The sequence below is a fragment of the Scyliorhinus canicula genome, chromosome 19, assembly GCF_902713615.1.
Source record: "Scyliorhinus canicula chromosome 19, sScyCan1.1, whole genome shotgun sequence".
Classification (NCBI taxonomy): domain Eukaryota; kingdom Metazoa; phylum Chordata; class Chondrichthyes; order Carcharhiniformes; family Scyliorhinidae; genus Scyliorhinus; species Scyliorhinus canicula.
Window position 1 is genome coordinate 9056031 of NC_052164.1, and position 16999 is coordinate 9073029.

At 45.9% G+C, this 16999-nt stretch overlaps 1 protein-coding gene across 1 annotated transcript in view; it reads right to left on the reverse strand.

Moving 5' to 3' along the window:
- LOC119954565 (phosphatidylinositol 5-phosphate 4-kinase type-2 beta-like) overlaps positions 1-11472 on the reverse strand; it is a 117059-nt gene extending 105587 nt beyond the window's left edge. The window contains 1 exon segment of the mRNA XM_038779906.1: positions 11075-11472. Coding sequence (XP_038635834.1) covers positions 11075-11206 — 132 coding nt within the window. The 5' untranslated portion in view covers positions 11207-11472.
- Positions 11473-16999: the final 5527 nt, after the last annotated feature.

The following is a 16999-nucleotide window of genomic DNA, read 5'->3' on the forward strand; positions in this document are numbered from 1 at the left end:
CTGCCCTAATTCTCCTTATGTGGGTAGCATAGTGGTTAGCACGGTTGCGTCACAGCACCAGGGTCCCAGGTTCGATTCCTGGCTTGGGTCACTGTCTGTGCGGAGTCTGCACGTTCTTCCCGTGTGTGCGTGGGTTTCCTCCGGGAGCTCCGGTTTCCTCCCACAGTCCAAAGATGTGCAGGTTAGGTGGATTGGCCATGATAAATTGCCCTTAGTGACCAAAAAGATTAGTTGAGGTTACTGGGTTACAGGGAGAGGGTGGAGATGTGGGGCTTAAGTGGGGCACTCTTTACAAGGACCGGTGCAGACTCGATGGGCCGAATGGCCTCCTTCTGTATTGTAAATTCTATGTTCGATGTGGCTCAGTATATACAAGATGCTTTGTGAATATAGTTGATGTATTCATTCACTGTAAATGGGTTCAACAGTCAAATCAGTCGGGATGGGCACTGCACAACAGTACTTACATTGCTTCTTTGAAGCTGCATGTGGAGACAGGAACTTATCCTGGCAGAATATTTAAAAAATTATACACATTTATCAACAGCATTGAGGTTGAGTGTGTGCAACAGAGGAAGCAGACACTAGGACAAAGATGACAACAAGCGGTATTTTGGAGACGAGGGAAATAGATTAAAGAGCGGAAGGTTAGGTCAAGTCAATTGCCATCTTATACTGGTAACAAAATTAACATTTGTCCTTGAGGCAATTCTAATTGACCTCAGTTCTGGCTTGCAACACCGGAATCATCCTCTTCATATAGCCGAAGAACAGGACACATTTTGTCATTGCAAAGACATGTTCTCATCTCCATCAGTCAAGCAAATTTCTCCCAAGCTAAAAACAGCTTGTCACAGTTAAAATACCGGTTTCCGCGTTTTAGAAAGTAAGAAATGCCTATTCAGAACTGTATGACATGGCTGAAATAGAATTCACAGCACACTACAGAATTCAGCTCCATGCCAGTGTTAATGCTCCACTTGAACCTCTGCCCACTCGATTTCATCTAACTCTACCAACATATCCTTCTATTCTTTTCTCCTTCACCCTTTAAATGCCTCTACCCTACCCCCTCCAGTACTGCTTCTGGGTTGACACGCTAGCCAATCTCTGCGTAAAATGTCTTTTCCTGAACACCCAGGTGAAATTAATAGTGGCTGTTTTAGATTTATGAACTCAGGTTTTATTCTCCTCCACTAGCGGAAACATTGTCCCTATTTCTGCCTTATCAACAACAACAACTTGTATTTATAAATTCACATCTGACCGTGTAGAATGTCCTAAGGTGCTTCGCTGGAATGTCACTGAAGAACATTTGAGACGGAGCAGCATAACATGATAGGAGAGCAGAAGCTTGGTCAAGGAGGCAGATCTTAAAGGAATCGAGAGAGTCAGAGAAGTTCACCAAAAAAAATATTTGCTTCCTCAGTCATCTTTAGTTAACCCGGGCAGCACGGTGGCACAGTGGTTAGCATTGCTGCCTCACGGCGCTGAGGACCCGGGTTCGAATCCCGGCCCTGGGTCACTGTCCGTGTGGAGTTTGCACATTCTCCCCGTGTCTGCGTGGGTTTCGCCCCCACAACCCAAAAGATGTGCAGGCTAGGTGGATTGGCCACGCTAAATTGCCCCTTCATTGGAAAAAATAATTGGGTACGCTAAATTTAAAAAAAAAAAAAAAAAATCTTTAGTTAACCCCAGCAACTCAAAACACTTTATTACAAGGGGCTGAACTCTCCTTTTGGGAGACTAAGTGTTCCTGCCGGAACGAAGTAGCATGCGATTCGGGTTCCTGTTGGGGGCACCATTCGTTCCGCAATTCAGGGAACGCAAATTGGTCAGCACTCTGCTGCCACAAATTGAAAGCAATGAAATGAAAATGAAATGAAAATCGCTTATTGTCACAAGTAGGTTTCAAATGAAGTTCCTGTGAAAAGCCCCTAGTCGCCACATTCCGCCGCCTGTTCGGGGAGGCTGGTACGGAAATTGAACCCGCGCTGCTGGCCTGCTTTACAAGCCAGCTATTTAGCCCAATGTGCTAAACCAGCCTAGTGGGCAACAGGGTGGTTAGCACTGCTGCCTCACAGCGCCAGCGACCCCAGTTCAATTCTGGCCTTGGGTCACTGTCTGCGTGGAGTTTGCACGTCCCCCCCCCCCCCGGTGTCTACGTGGATTTCCTCCCACAGTCCAAAGAGGTGTAGGTTAGGGGGATTGGCCGTGCTAAATTGTCCCTTAGTGTCCACTAAAGATGTGTAGGTTAGGTTAAGGGGTCATTGGGATAGGGTGGGGGAGTGAGCTTGAGTGGAGTCCTTTTTCAGAGGGTCAGCGCAGACTCGATGGACCGAATGGCCTCCTTTTGCATTGTAGGGATGCCACGATTCTATGATTGAGTGGGTGGTATAACCGCTGGGGCCGGTATTGCGGAGCAGGCTCAAAGGGCCAGATGGCCTACTCCTGCTGCTAGTTGTGACGAAGAGTCTGATAAACTGGAGCTGCTTGCAAGTGCTCCACTCACCACACACTCATTGTAGCCACGAAGATGGCTCAGAGACGACCTCGACTTCGGGAGTCTGACGTGGACCCAGTGCTCGATGCTAATGAGGAGGGGAGGGACACCCTCTTCCTCGGGGTGGGCCACAGACTCAAGGCCGCCCTCCTGAGCAGTGCCTGGGAGGAGGTGACAGAGACAGTCAGTGCTGCCAGCCTCACCAGGAGGAGACGGTGGGGAAGCTGCCACCCCCCAGGAAGCCCGAGGATTTTTGATATTTACCCTCTCACTCCCCCTCAGCAGCCAAGGCACCCACCTGTAACTACTTGCACCAAGTATTTTAGGTCTCAACCTTGGCTCAGTGGTACTTTTTGTCAGACAGCCAGAAGGTCATAGGTTCAAAGTCCACTGCAAGACTTGAGCACATAATCCCAACGGAAACTTCAAAATGTGACTGGCGGAAGGAACTTGGTACTGTCTTTAATATGGGATATTAAAACTGAAAACTGCTGAACAGAGAAAGTTGTTGCCGAAGCTTTTCATCTTTCTCTGATCAGGACAAATGCAAGAATGCCAAATTTCTAACGCTCACAACAATTTATACGACAGGAGAAAAGGGGGTTGATTGATTGGCAAGAGAACTTTGATTGGCTGAGGTGTTGCCATGGAAAAAGCAATGCGAAACTATAGGTTTAGTTCAAAATAGGTACAAGGCTTAAACATATTCCTTTCATTTGCAGAGAATAGGTCCCTGCCTACGAATCTATGTGATTTCCAGCATGCGTTAATGAGCCAGGTTACAATATTAAGGCATTCAGCCCTCTCGGGCAGAAGTTAAAATCCAACAGCATTACTTGAAGTACATCAGGAAAGCCAACCCGCATGACTAAAATAGGTGATCTGATCAGTTAATTGTTCTTTAGTTACAAGGGGGTCACGATTTCAAGGTGAGAGGGGGAAAGTTTAAGGGAGATGTGCGTGGAAAGTTTTTTACGCAGAGGGTGGTGGGTGCCTGGAACGCTTTACCAGCAGAGGTGGTAGAAGCGGGCACCATAGCATCATTTAAGAGGCATCTAGACAGGTATATGAACGGGCGGGGAACAGAGGGAAGTAGACCTTGGAAAATAGGAGACAGGTTTAGATAAAGGATCTGGATCGGCGCAGGCTGGGAGGGCCGAAGGGCCTGTTCCTGTGCTGTAATTTTCTTTGTTCTTTGTTCTTTGTTATGTTGTTTGTGAAACCTTGTCATACGCAAATGAGCAGCCGCATTTGTATACAATACAACAGTGATTCCATTTGAAAAGTTGTCGGAGTGCTTTGAGTGGTGGTGAAAGGTGCTATATAAATGCAAGTTCCTTCTCCCTCTTTTCTGTAGCCAGGAGGATGAACCATCTGAAGCACGGTTCCAACTGCACATCTCTTCTGTTCTTCATGCTATCAGTTTTTTGCCCAATTTCCATCGATTTTCTCGTCCTCCTCAGCCATAGTTTGATGATCACTGAATTGCCCAAATGCCCCACTCATTGTTGACTGATCCTTAAGAGCCCTGATAACCACGCACAGACCTTTCAAGTGCCTAATCTTACAAAATCGGGCGATTGCTACAAGTCTGTGTATAAGCGTGCTGCCTATTGTATAGAATTTGATCTTGAGTTCCTCTTGCTACCTTATTTTTTATTTTTGCTCTCCCTTCAACATTGTAGCCAATAAGGCAACGCAGTGGCGCAGTGGTTAGCCCTGCAGCCTCACGGCGGCGAGGTCCCAGGTTCGATCCCGGCTCTGTGTCACTGTCCATATGGAGTTTGCAAATTCTCCCCATTTTTGCATGGGTTTCGCCCCCACAACCCAAAAGATGTGCAAGGTAGGTGGATTGGCCATGCTAAATTGCCCCTGAATTGGAAAAAAATAATTGGGTACTCTAAATTTGTATTAAAAAACAGGAAAAAAACCATTGCAGCCAATCAGTGGTTAGCGCTGCTGCCTCATGGTGCCAAGGACCCGAGTCAAACCCAGACCCGGGTCAATCCCGGCCCCGGATCACTGTCCGTGTGGAGTTTGCACCTTCTTCCCGTGTCTCAACCCCACGACCCAAAGATGTTTAACATAAAAACATGTTCAATTCCACTCATTACAATTCAATAAACTGGTCATTGTAGCTTATGTCATAATCAATAACCCTCATGTCTAGGTGTCATAGTGCGAATCCACCAAATTATCAAAAAATGGATCGTGCCAGGATACTGGGCTCATATAGGAAGCAACTAGATACTGTAATGGAAAGAACAGTGTGATTATGGTTTAACTGTCTTCTCCACCTAAACAGACTTGTTTGCGATCTTGCAATCTGCCACCAAATGCATGGAGCTGTACTGCCTCACCAGTTACAAAAAGGGGAAGAAACATAATACAACTTCCCCATTACATTTTTTGTAATAGATGTTTTTTAAAAATACAATAATAGCCACAAAGGACCAATTCCAAGGTAGTAATCCCAAATTCAGTTAGGTTATGACTTACTCTTGGAGTTTATGACAAGGTGTCGAAGGATTTTTGTCTTTGAGCGCTACTTTGGTACATGCCAAAGGGCCTCTCTGACCACTTGGGAGTTTGAATCAATATTCTCATTAACTACCTTATTCCTCAAGTTGCAAACCATTGTGTTTGAATCCACTATCAAAGCAAAAATAGAATCATAGAATTTACAGTGCAGAAGGAGGCCATTCGGCCCATCAAATCTGCACCAGCCCTTACAAAGAGCCCTACTGAATCCCACGTTTTTACCCCTATCCCCGTAACACAGTAACCACCATTTAAGATTGTTTGGTCACTAAGGGCAATTTAGCATGGCCAATCCACCTAACCCGCACATCTTTGGACTGTGGGAGGAAACCGGAGCACCCGGAGGAAATCCACACAGCCACAGGGAGAACGTACAGACGCCGCACAGACAGTGACCAAGCCGGGAATCGAACCTGGGACCCTAGCGCTGTGAAGCAACTGTGCTAACCACCATGCTACTGTGCTGCCCGCTTTCCCCAGACAGCGGGAGGTGTAGACAGAGTCAATGGATGGGAGGTAGATTCGCGTGATGGACTGGGCTGTGTTCACGACTCTGTAGTTTCTTACGGCCTTGGGCCCAGCAGTGGCCATACCAGGCTCTGATGCAGTCAGATAGGATGCGTTCTATGGTGTACCCGTAAAAGTTGGTAAGAGTCAATGTGGACATGCTGAATTTCCTTAGTTTCCAGAGAAAGTATAGACGCTGTTGTGCTTTCTTGGTTGTTGCGTCGCCGTGGGTGGACCAGGACAGATTGTTGGTGATGTGCACATCTTGGAACTTGACGCTGTTGACTATCTCCACCTCGGCACCACTGATGCAGACAGGGGTGTGTACGATACTTTGGTTCCTGAAATCAATGACCAGCTCTTTAGTTTTGCTGACGTTGTGGGAGAGAATGTTGTCTTTACACCACTCCACTAGGTTCTCTATCTCCCTCCTGTACTATAACTCATCGTTGTTCGAGATCCGACCCACTACGGTCGTGTCATCAGCAAACTTGTAGATGAAGTTGGAGCCAAATTTTGCCACGCAGTCGTGTGTACAGGAAGTATTGTAGGATGAAAACCTTATCCAAATCCATCAAGGTTTCTGCATTGAGACTTCGAAGACGGACCTACCATTCTCCAGAGTAATCTACCTACATTTTGGCACTTAGCTTCCACAATTCTTAAATTATTCCAGAAAAAAAAAGTGCAAAATCTAACTATTCTTCCTAGAATCTTTAATTTTTTTTTTAAAATTTAGATTACCCAATTATTTATTTCCAATTAAGGGGCAATTTAGCGTGACCAATCCACCTACCCTGCACATCTTTGGGTTGTGAGGGTGAAACCCACGCAGACACGGGAAGAATGTGAACACGGGCAGTGACCCGGGGCCAGGATCGAACCCGGGTCCTCAGCGCCGTGACTTCCTCGAATCTTGTAACTGATGAAATGCAACCAGGACAAATAACTCCGCGGGTCCTTTTGCTTTGTTCAACACGGGAATGGAAGATCCCAGATAAACCTCGAAGCTCTTAAAACAATTTTCTGATTACCAAGCGAAAAGAGTCCAGTTCACGCTGCAATCTGCTCATCCTAATGAAAAATGAAATGAAAATTGCTTATTGTCACAAGTAAGCTTCAAATGAAGTTACTGTGAAAAGCCCCTAGTCGCCACATTCTGGCGCCTGTTCGGGGAGGCTGGTAGGGGAATTGAACCGTGCTGCCGGCCTGCCTTGGTCTGCTTTCAAAGCCAGCGATTTAGCCCTGTGCTAAACAGCCCCTTCTAATGGTTCAATTGGCAACAGAACAATTTGGTGTTTGAGCCATACGTAACAAGGGCAGGTTTATGTTCTATTTGCCGTATGTGGCAAGTTATTCAATCTGTGCAAAAGGATGGTGCGGGGCTGTAACTGACCTCAGCATCGGCCGGCTAGCATTCCCATTCCTAATCATGCTGCTGGAAGCATGCACAGTGCCAAGGTCAGCTGTGATGGCTCCCACAATCAAAACATGTTTGGCTCGGGTATCAGAAGCCAACAGCCATCTATGGAACCATACCTCAGGGTGATGGTGGTAAGCTGAAGTGGGGATTTATTTTTTTCTTTTGAAAATACCTTTAAATAAGTGATGAGTGCCCAATATTCTCCAGGTAAGCTGGCTATATTTTTTCTTCTCGCGTTGAAATATTTCTCAAAAGGGACAAGCTACAGGAATGGACCAAACTCAAATTTTCTGGAAAAACTCTGGTGGGGAGTTGGCGGGGTTCCTTCCCCCGCATAGAAGGAGGCTTAGTAACGTTTTCTTCGTCGCACCTCCCTAAACGTTGGCAAATAAATGTTAGAAGAAAAAAAAGGAATGGACCAAACTCTACAAGGACTACCCTAGCCTGAAAGCATCCCCAGTCCCGCCAAGTTGACCGCCCTAGGCATTACTTTAGCTGTGTAAAAGGCTACTTTTTTAAAATTCATTCACTCCCAAGGCCAGCATTCATTGCCCATCCCCACTTGTCCTTGAACAGGTGGTGGTGAGCCAGAACCGCTGCAGTCCATGTGGTGTAGGCTTACCCCTCGCGCTGTTAGGGAGGGGCTTCCAGGGCAGGGTTTTGACCCAGCCACCAAAAGAACTGCATCGACTCGCAATCACAATGAAGTCTCCTACACCTACAATCAGAATATTAAAAGGTGTCATTGCCTTATGAGGAAAGTGAAATTCTACACTCCGACATAACTGGCAGCGTCCATTCTCTACCGCGTCCTGCTCTAAACTCCCAGCGTCACATAACTATTTACTGCAGATATTTCACGCTGAAGGTGATCTCTCACCCCCCACCCTGATTACAATGGATTACACCACACCCACCCGAGCAAACCCAGCAAAGAAGCAGACTTTGTGATACAATGTTAATTTACAAAAGCAACAGACAGACAGGCCATTTGGGCCAACTGGGGTTAATCCACTATTTCTACATCATCCAACCCTAAACCTTCTATTCCTCTTCCTGTCACATATTTATCTAGATTCCCTGTAAATGCTATTTACCTCAACTGCCCCGTTGTTACCAGACTCCTGAATGACCCTCGTGTGGACTGATCTGATCTCTTCAAATATCTTCTCTACCGAGTAGTACTACACTCCTGTATACTTCACTCGATGCCTGTGTCTATGTATTTACATTGTGTATTTATATTTGTCCTAAGTTTTTTTCATGTATGGAATGATCTGTCTGGACTGTATGCTGAACAATACTTTTCACTGTACCTCGGTACAAGTGACAATAAAACAAATCTAAATATTCTCCAGGCGGTAGTGAGATATGCATTCTAACTACTTCCTGTGTAAAAGGTTTCACCTAAATCCCTTATTGGATTATATTTTAATTTGTCCAATTAAGGGGCAATTTAGCGTGGGCACTTTACCTACCCTGCACATCTTTGGGTTGTGGGGGTGAGATCCACGCAGCCACGGGGAGAATGTGCAAACTCCACACAGACAGCCGTACTGGATTAATTAATAACAATCCAAAGATGTGCAGGTTCGGTGGATTTGCCATGCCAAGTTGCCCATTAGTGTCCAATGATGCAGGTTAAGTGGGGTGATGTGGTTCTTGGGATAGTTAGGGGGAGTGGGCCTAGATAGGATCAGTGCAGACTGAATGGGCCAAATGGCCTCCTTCTGCACTGTAGTGATTCTATGGATTCTATGAATCTTATATTTATGACCCCTAGTTTTGGATTCTCTCAGAAGTGGAAACCATCTTTACAAATACCTAATCAAATTGTATTTGGCTGGGTAGAAAAATGAATTAGTAGACAGACAAGTTAAAATAAAGTCTCAAAAGAGGTTCCAGCAGTGGCCAATGTGAAACACAGTAAGAAGTCTTACAACACCCGGTTAAAGTCCAACAGGTTTGTTTCAAACACAAACTTATGACATACCTCTTCATTCACCTGAGGAAGGAGCAGTGCTCCGAAAGCTAGTGTTTGAAACAAACCTGTTGGACTTTAACCTGGTGTTGTAAGACTTCTTACTGTGCACACCCCAGTCCAACACCGGCATCGCCACATGTGAAGCAGATCAAGAAGATCCCAGGTTAATTCCCAGTCTGTACTGAGTTGATTGGTTTCTGCCTCAGTAGCAGTGGGTCACTGCAATTGACGCCAGTACATCTTGGCTAGGGACGAGGAAGACAACATCAGCCATTACACTCCTGATTATTATCCCTTGATCCTTACTGAAGTGTTTGCCTGTGTTTCCGAACCAACATTGAGAATTGAGAACTTCATGAAGGAATGGTTAGACTGGCAAATCAATATCCCAACCATTGCAGCTCACTCAGAGATTTTGGAATATCAATTCTTCAAATCTAAAGCAGCCTCTTCATATCACTGGGATGAATCCAGTTAACTGAGGGTCGGCATTTATAATACACCCCCGATCAACCTAAAAGGACACCAGCAGTTCTCCGTCCAAACTCCGAATGTTGCAGACAACCCTCCACTTGCAGGGTGATGACGGATCCTGGGGTAGATCTGCAGGAGGAACATAGGAACTGGAAGAAGCCATTCAGCCCCTCAAACCTGTTCTGTCATTCATTGAGACCCCATCTGCCCACATTGGCTCCACGTCCTTCAATACCCTTGCTGGCTCCGTGCCCTTCAATACCCTTGCCCCATCGACACATTAAATAAAGGAGAGGAGTCACCACATTGGCATCAAGATGTAATCATCCCGCGAGGAACTTTTATTGCCCCTAAACCAGTTGCTTGACAGCAGGATGCTGAAAATGAACTGTGCTGCACGTAGCCAGTCACAAATGTGTTTGCAAATGTGAAATTACTCTAAATGCTGCAATTCCAGACTGAAATCATCAAATTACAGGAATTACTGGACCCAAAACACAAGATAAATTATAAACCATAGCCCACAATTGTGCAAAGATGACACATACACTCATCCCAAAAAAAACTCACTTAAATAAACCCCCCCCCCCCCCCCCCCCGCCTCCTTAATCACCTGGGATTATTTGGAAGAGGGATTTTGATGTATTTGAGAGAGCTTAAACAGTTTTTATTTGAAGGATAAAACCCTCAGGCTGGGGCAGAGCTAGGCCGCAGAAGCCTCGGGCTTGCCTGAGCAGGGAGGCCGACCTGAGAGGCGCGGCAGCTGGAGCGCGAAAATCAGATCAAAGGAGGAGGAATTTGGGGTGGGGGGGGGGGGGGGTTTGTAAAAAGGTACCCGGCCCGGATCAGGTTAATTTTATTATTAACAATAATAGATATACGTTCTCCTCATAAAACGTGAATAGAGGTATTACAAACTTGGTGAGCCACGGTAGCCGCCGGGGGAAAGAAAAACAATAAAAGGCCGAAAAATCCAGAGGGAAACCGATAAAAATGTGAGGGAATTTAAATAATAAGGCAAATAAAACATTACCCCCCCCCTTTTTTTTTGGGCCTGAGAGAAAATTCCTCACAAGATCCTTTCAGGTCAAAAATGGAGCTAAACATCCCAATAAATAACACCCTGGACCTTATCAAAATAAAATATTAATTGTTCTTTTCACTCCTTTAATTCAAACCAAACACCTTCCCTCTGGCCTGAGCTGGGTGTGTAAAAAAAAAGATTAACACACCCCTGCTTTCCATTTTCACAAATAAAACCATTCACTTCATTCAAATGTTGTTCAGCAACAAATATATTTTTACTTCTTGTTCATTATTAAGTGTGGTTCCCTCCTAAAAAGATCCTTGCAAAACCCAGCAGGCCTTCAGCTCCAAATCCTCCTTCCAAAAAAGGTGAGATCCACCCCCCCCAAAAAATTAAACTTTAAAAAAATAAATAAAGTACTCCCTTTTCTTGCAAAATGCACATTCTTAGACCAAGGTCCGAAAGAAACATGCTAAGATTACTGAGCATCTTAAGCCATCTCACTCCCTCCCTCTTCTCCAGCTCCTCACAGGAGAGTGCAGTCTCCTTTTTAAGATGCATTAATGAATAAATCATAATAATTCTAAATATTAAGACAGATCTGATCTTACTCACGGTGTGGTTGACTCCCCACATCAGGACACTGAGTAGGGGCTCACTGGCCCTGAAGAGCTTCACTTTCTGAGCCACAAAATGTTTCTTCTTGGTTTTTGTCTTGCTGGCACTGGTAGTACAGTTGGCTGCCATTTTTGTAAAACAAAAATTACCCCCCCCCCTCAAAAAAAAGAAATCAAATGCAAGAATAAAAATTTCTTGAGATTTTCCTTTTGCCGTATTCCCTTGCACCTAGTATTTGTTCATTCTGAGCCTTTAAATGTCTGGGCTTGACGGCACATTGCAAGGGTGAGACCAAAATGTCATGGTAGCTCCTTGTGAGTGGACGAGTGAAAACCAAAAAGCCCTATGAATGTCTCTTGTTTGTCTGTCTGTCTCGGTCTGCCTCTCTCTCTCTCTCTCTCTCAGCTTCTTTCTCCAATCTCTAAGGCTGCTCCCCCTGCTGCTGTAAGATGCTTTTACAACTCAAATAACCATCACCCTCCTTCCACACAGCAGAAAACACTGCCACCTATCAGTATCAACAATTGTTCTACTGCTAACATCACTCGAGGTACCTTTCACAGGAAAGCTGCACTAATCCGCTCAACATTTGTAAACAGATTTGTAAACGTAAACCTTTTGAACAATTCAGAAAGTTGTCTGTTGAAGACCACCCCCACCCACCCACCCACCCAACCCCTCCGCCCCTTCCTCTCCAGCTCCACAGATTTGGGCACATAGTCAGCGCAGTACTGAGAGAGTGCTGGACTGCTGAAGATGCTATCTCATTCGCCTTCTCAGATGGCACTATTCAAAGAAGTCTTTAAAAATAACATGGATAACTTCGTACATGATGAATTATTTTCAAATACCATATCTCGCTGTGCGCACCTCTCCAACAATGCAACATTCCCTCCCTACTACTTTCAGAGTGGGAATTGAACCCATAGCTCTATGATGCAGAAACAAGAGTGCTATCAAGTGAGCCATTGTGACATGTCAGAATGTGGAAAATAGAAAAAGGAGTAGGCCATACAGTCCCTCTAGCTTGCTTCACTATCCTGAACATCAGCTCCACCTTCCTGCCCTATCCCTTGATTTCCTTCGTAAACAGAAATCCAACCATCTCAGTCTTGAATATACCCAATGACTGAGCATCCACAATCATCTGGGATGGAGAATTTTAACCCTCTGAGTGAAGAGACTTTTCCTCATTTCAATCGGCACGGTGGCACAGTGGTTAGCACTGCTGCCTCACAGCGCCAGGGACCCAGGTTCAATCCTGACCTTGAGTGACGATGTGGAGTTATCACTTATCTCCCTGTGTCCTCCAACAGTCCAAAGATGTGCCGGTTAGGCAGGGTTACGGGTATAGTGCAGGGGAGTGGGCTTAGGTAGGGTGCTCTTACAGAGGTTCGACGGGCCTAATGGCCTCCTTCTGCGCTGTAGGAATTCTATGAGAAATCCTAAATGGCCTATTCCTTACACTGAGACTCTGACCCCCAGTTCTAGTTTCCCCAGCCAGGGCAAGCAGAATCTCAGCTTCTACCCCCATCAAGTTATCTAGAATTTGTTTATGTTTCAATGAGATCACCTCTTAATTATGAGAGAAAACAGGAAAACCTGAGCTCTTCAACCTTGAAAGGATACAACTGAGTCTCAATTAGGTCGATAAGTTAATAAACGGCGCAGCAACAGTAAAACTGCTATTCAACAGTGGGAGCCTACAAAGGGAAAATTTAAGACTACTGTCAGGAAACCCATTGCATCTCCAGGATGGGTGGGTGGAGTTAAGATAAAGATCAGCCATGATCCATTGAGTGGCAGGCTAGAGGGGCCGAATGGATTATTGCTGTTGATATGTTCCTATAAGAGTGATCAACACATGGAAGGGGTTTCCAGACAGGGCAGTGGAGGCAAAAATCCCTGCAAATATATAGGCAACAGTTCGACATTTTTGGGAGAACAATTTGATGACCAGGGATATGAGAGGGGATTTTTTTTTGGCTCAATGAAGTGCCTCCTCACCTCTGACGTTTTGGGATCTTGAGCATTCTTCTTTTCCTTTTTCTAAGGTCGTATGGCAGAATGACGGCTTACATTTTGGGCTGGATTCCTCACCGCAAGATCCCACGGATGGGACGGGTCCACGTAAATATCCGTTGACCTTAGGCGGGAATTTCCAGTTGCCAGGTGCATGTGGCCGATGAATCCCACCTTTATTGTGCGCATCATTTGCATTAAAACGTCCCAAGGCCCATCATCGAAAGGAATTTGCCACCGCGCCACGTTAAGGAAATATTGGAACAGTCGTCCAAATGTTTGGCCAGAGAGGTAGGTTTTAAGGAGCATCTTAAAGAAGAAGTAGAAGTGCAACGTTTCGTTGTTAGGGGGTGTGGTGAATCCCGAGCTTACAGCCCAGACATCTGGAGCCACGATCGCCAACAGCTTGGGAAGGATATGCATTGCCTGTAGTTTCTGGAATCTGATAATAATACTTTCATCTGCTCTTCTCGGCATATTTCACAACAAAGTAAGTTAGGCTGCAGTTGGATGAATTTGTCACATATATAAATTGCTCCAAGATTCATGAACAGTTTGAAAAGTACACAGATTCAATCATGTGATCTTGTGCTTGTAGCAAAACTAATCCTCGAGATTGACAAGAGAGTACACGTAAGTAATGATTCTTGTTTGGCTGGAGTACACGTGGTGATAAATGAGCCCAGTGCTAAGTGCTGAGACAGCAAGGCCCCAACATTTAATCAAAACTAGAGAGTTGCTGACTAAGACTGCTGCAAATATTGTCAAATGCCTTCAAACCTGATCAGTTCTGCGGAATTCCTATTTTTTTACAGCACTTTCACCCGTTAATGTGCTGACTTGTGATGGTGGCATGATTCTTTGGGACTTTTAAAATTGTTTCACGGGATGGGCGCATCGCTGGCTAGGCCAGCAATTGTTGCTCATCCTTAATTGCCCTTGAGACGGTGGGGGTGAAGCATTTTCTTGGACCGTAGCAGTCCATGTGGTGTAGGTACACACACAGCGCAGTTAGAAAGGGAGTTCTAGAATTTTGACCCAGTGACAGTGAAAGAATGGCGATATATTTCCTCGTCAGGATAGCATGTGCCTTGGAGGGGAACTTGCAGGTGGTGGTGTTCCCATGGACATGCTGTCCCTCTTCTTCTAGGTGGTAGTGGTTGTGGGTTTGGAAGGTGCTGACGAAGGAGCCTTGATGAGTTGCTGCAGTACATCTTGTAGATGCTGCCATTGTGAAACAATCGTGGAGCAGTTGAGTGCTGAAGTTTGGGGATAGGGTGTCAGTCAAGTGGGTTGCTTTGTCCTGGATGGCGTCAAGCTTCTTGAGTGTTGTTGGAGCTGCACTCATCCAGTCAAATGGGGAGTATTCTATCACACTCCTGACTTGTCTCTTGGAGATGGTGGGCAGGCTTTGGGGAGTCAGGAGGTGAGTTACTCACCACAGAATTCCCAGCCTCAGACCTGTTCTTATAGCCACATTAATTATATAACTGAACCAGTTAAATTCCTTTTCAATGGTAATCCATTGATAGTGGGGGATTAAGCAATGGCAATGCCATTGAATATCAAGGGGAAATGGTTGGATTCTCTCTTGTTGGAGATGGCCATTGCCTGACACTTGTGTGGCACAAATGTAACTTATCACGTGATAGCCCAAACCCAAAAAGTGGACATGGACTGCTTCAGTATCTGAGGAGTCAGGAATGGTGGTGAACATTGTGCAACCATCAATGAGCATCCTACTTCTTTAGATGGAAGGAAGGTCATTGATTTTATTTTTAAAAATAAATTTAGAGTACCCAATTATTTTTTTCCGATGGAGGAGCAATTTAACGTGGCCAATTCACCTACCCTGCACATCTTTTTGGGTTGTGGGGCTGAGACTCACGCAGACACAGGGAGAATGTGCAAACTCCACACGGACAGGGCCTGGGTCCTCGGCGCCGTGAGGCAGCAGTGCTAACCACTGCACCACCATGCCGCCTGAAGGTCAATGATAAAGCAACTCAATATGGTTGGACCTAGAAGACTACCCTGAGGAGCTCCTGAAAGTTCTGGGCCTGAGATAACCTTCAATAACCATAACCATCTTCATTTCTGCTGAGTATGACTCCAACCATAGAATCATAGAATCCCTACAGTAGGCCATTTGGCCCATCGAGTCTGCACCGACCCTCGGCCCTATTCCGTAACCCAACCTTCCACCTCCTCTAACCTAAGGGGTTGAGTGAATATCAGGTAAGCACTTCCTTTCTTTTTCTTGTTTTATCTAGAGGGGATGACAGGGAAGGCAGCGCAATGTTCCTCCTGCAGAATGTTTGAGGTGAGGGATGCCGTCAGTGTCCCTGCTGGTTTCACCTGTGGGAAGTGCACCCATCTCCAGCTCCTCAGAAACCGTGTTAGGGAACTGGAGCTGGAGTTGGATGAACTTCAGATCATTTGGGAGGCAGAGGTGGTCATCGATAGAAGCTTCAGCGATGTAGTTACTCCTGGGAATGAAGCTAGATGGGTGCCGGTGAGAGGGGCTTGGAGGAAGCAGTCAGTGCAGGGATCCCCTGTGGTCGGTCCTCTTAGTAACAAGTATACCGCTTTGGATACTGGTGGGGGGGACTTACCAGGGGTAAGCCATGGGGTACAGGTCTCTGACACAGAGTCCGTCCCTGTTGTTCAGAAGGGAAGGGGGGAGAGGAGTAGAGCATTAGTCATTGGAGACTCCATAGTTAGGGGGCTAGATAGGAGATTCTGTGGGAACGAGAGAGACTCACGGTTGGTGTGTTGCCTCCCAGATGCTCGGGTCCGTGACGTCTTGGATCATGTTTTCGGGATCCTTAAGGGGGAGGGGTAGCAGCCCCAAGTCATGTGCCACATAGGCACCAACGACAGAGGTAGGAAAAGGGATAGGGATGTAAGGCAGGAATTCAGGGAGCTAGAGTGGAAACTTAGATCTAGAACAAACAGAGTTATTATCTCTGGGTTGTTACCCGTGCCATGTGCGAGCGAGACAAGGAATAGGGAGAGAGAGCAGTTGAACACGTGGCTACAGGGATGGTGCAGGAGGGAGGGTTTCAGATACCTGGATAATTGGGGCTCATTCTGGGGTAGGTGGGTCCTCTACAAATGGGATGGTCTACACTTGGACCAGAGGGGTACCAATATCCTGGGGGGGGGGGAATTTGCTAATGCTCTTCGGGAGAGTTTAAACTAATTCAGAAGGGGGCTGGGAACCTGGATTGTAGCTCCAGTATACAGGAGGTTGAGAGTAGTGAGATAATGAGTAAGGTTTCAAAGTTGCAGGAGTGTACCGGCGGGCAGAAGGTGGTTTAAAGTGTGTCTACTTCAACGCCAGGAGCATCCGGAATAAGGTGGGTGAACTTGCGGCATGGGTTGGTACCTGGGACTTCGATGTTGTGGCCATTTCAGATACATGGATAGAGCATGGACAGGAATGGTTGTTGCAGGTTCCGGGGTTTAGATATTTCAGTAAGCTCAGGGAAGGTGGTAAAAGAGGGGGAGGGGTGACATTGTTAGTCGAGGACAGTATTACAGTGGCAGAAAGGACGTTTGATGAGGACTCGTCTACTGAGGTAGTATGGGCTGAGTTTAGAAACAGGAAAGGAGAGGTCACCCTGTTGGGAGTTCTCTATGGAAGTTCCAGAGATGTAGAGGAAAGGATTGCAAAGATGATTCTGGATAGGAGCGAAAGTAACAGGGTAGTTGTTATGGGGACTTTAACTTTCCAAATATTGACTGGAAACGCTATAGTTCGAGTACTTTAGATGGGTCCGTTTTTGTCCAATGTGTGCAGGAGGGTTTCCTGACACAGTATGTAGATAGGCCAACGAGAGGCGAGGCCACATTGGATTTGGTACTGGGCAATGAACCAGAACAGGTGTTAGATTT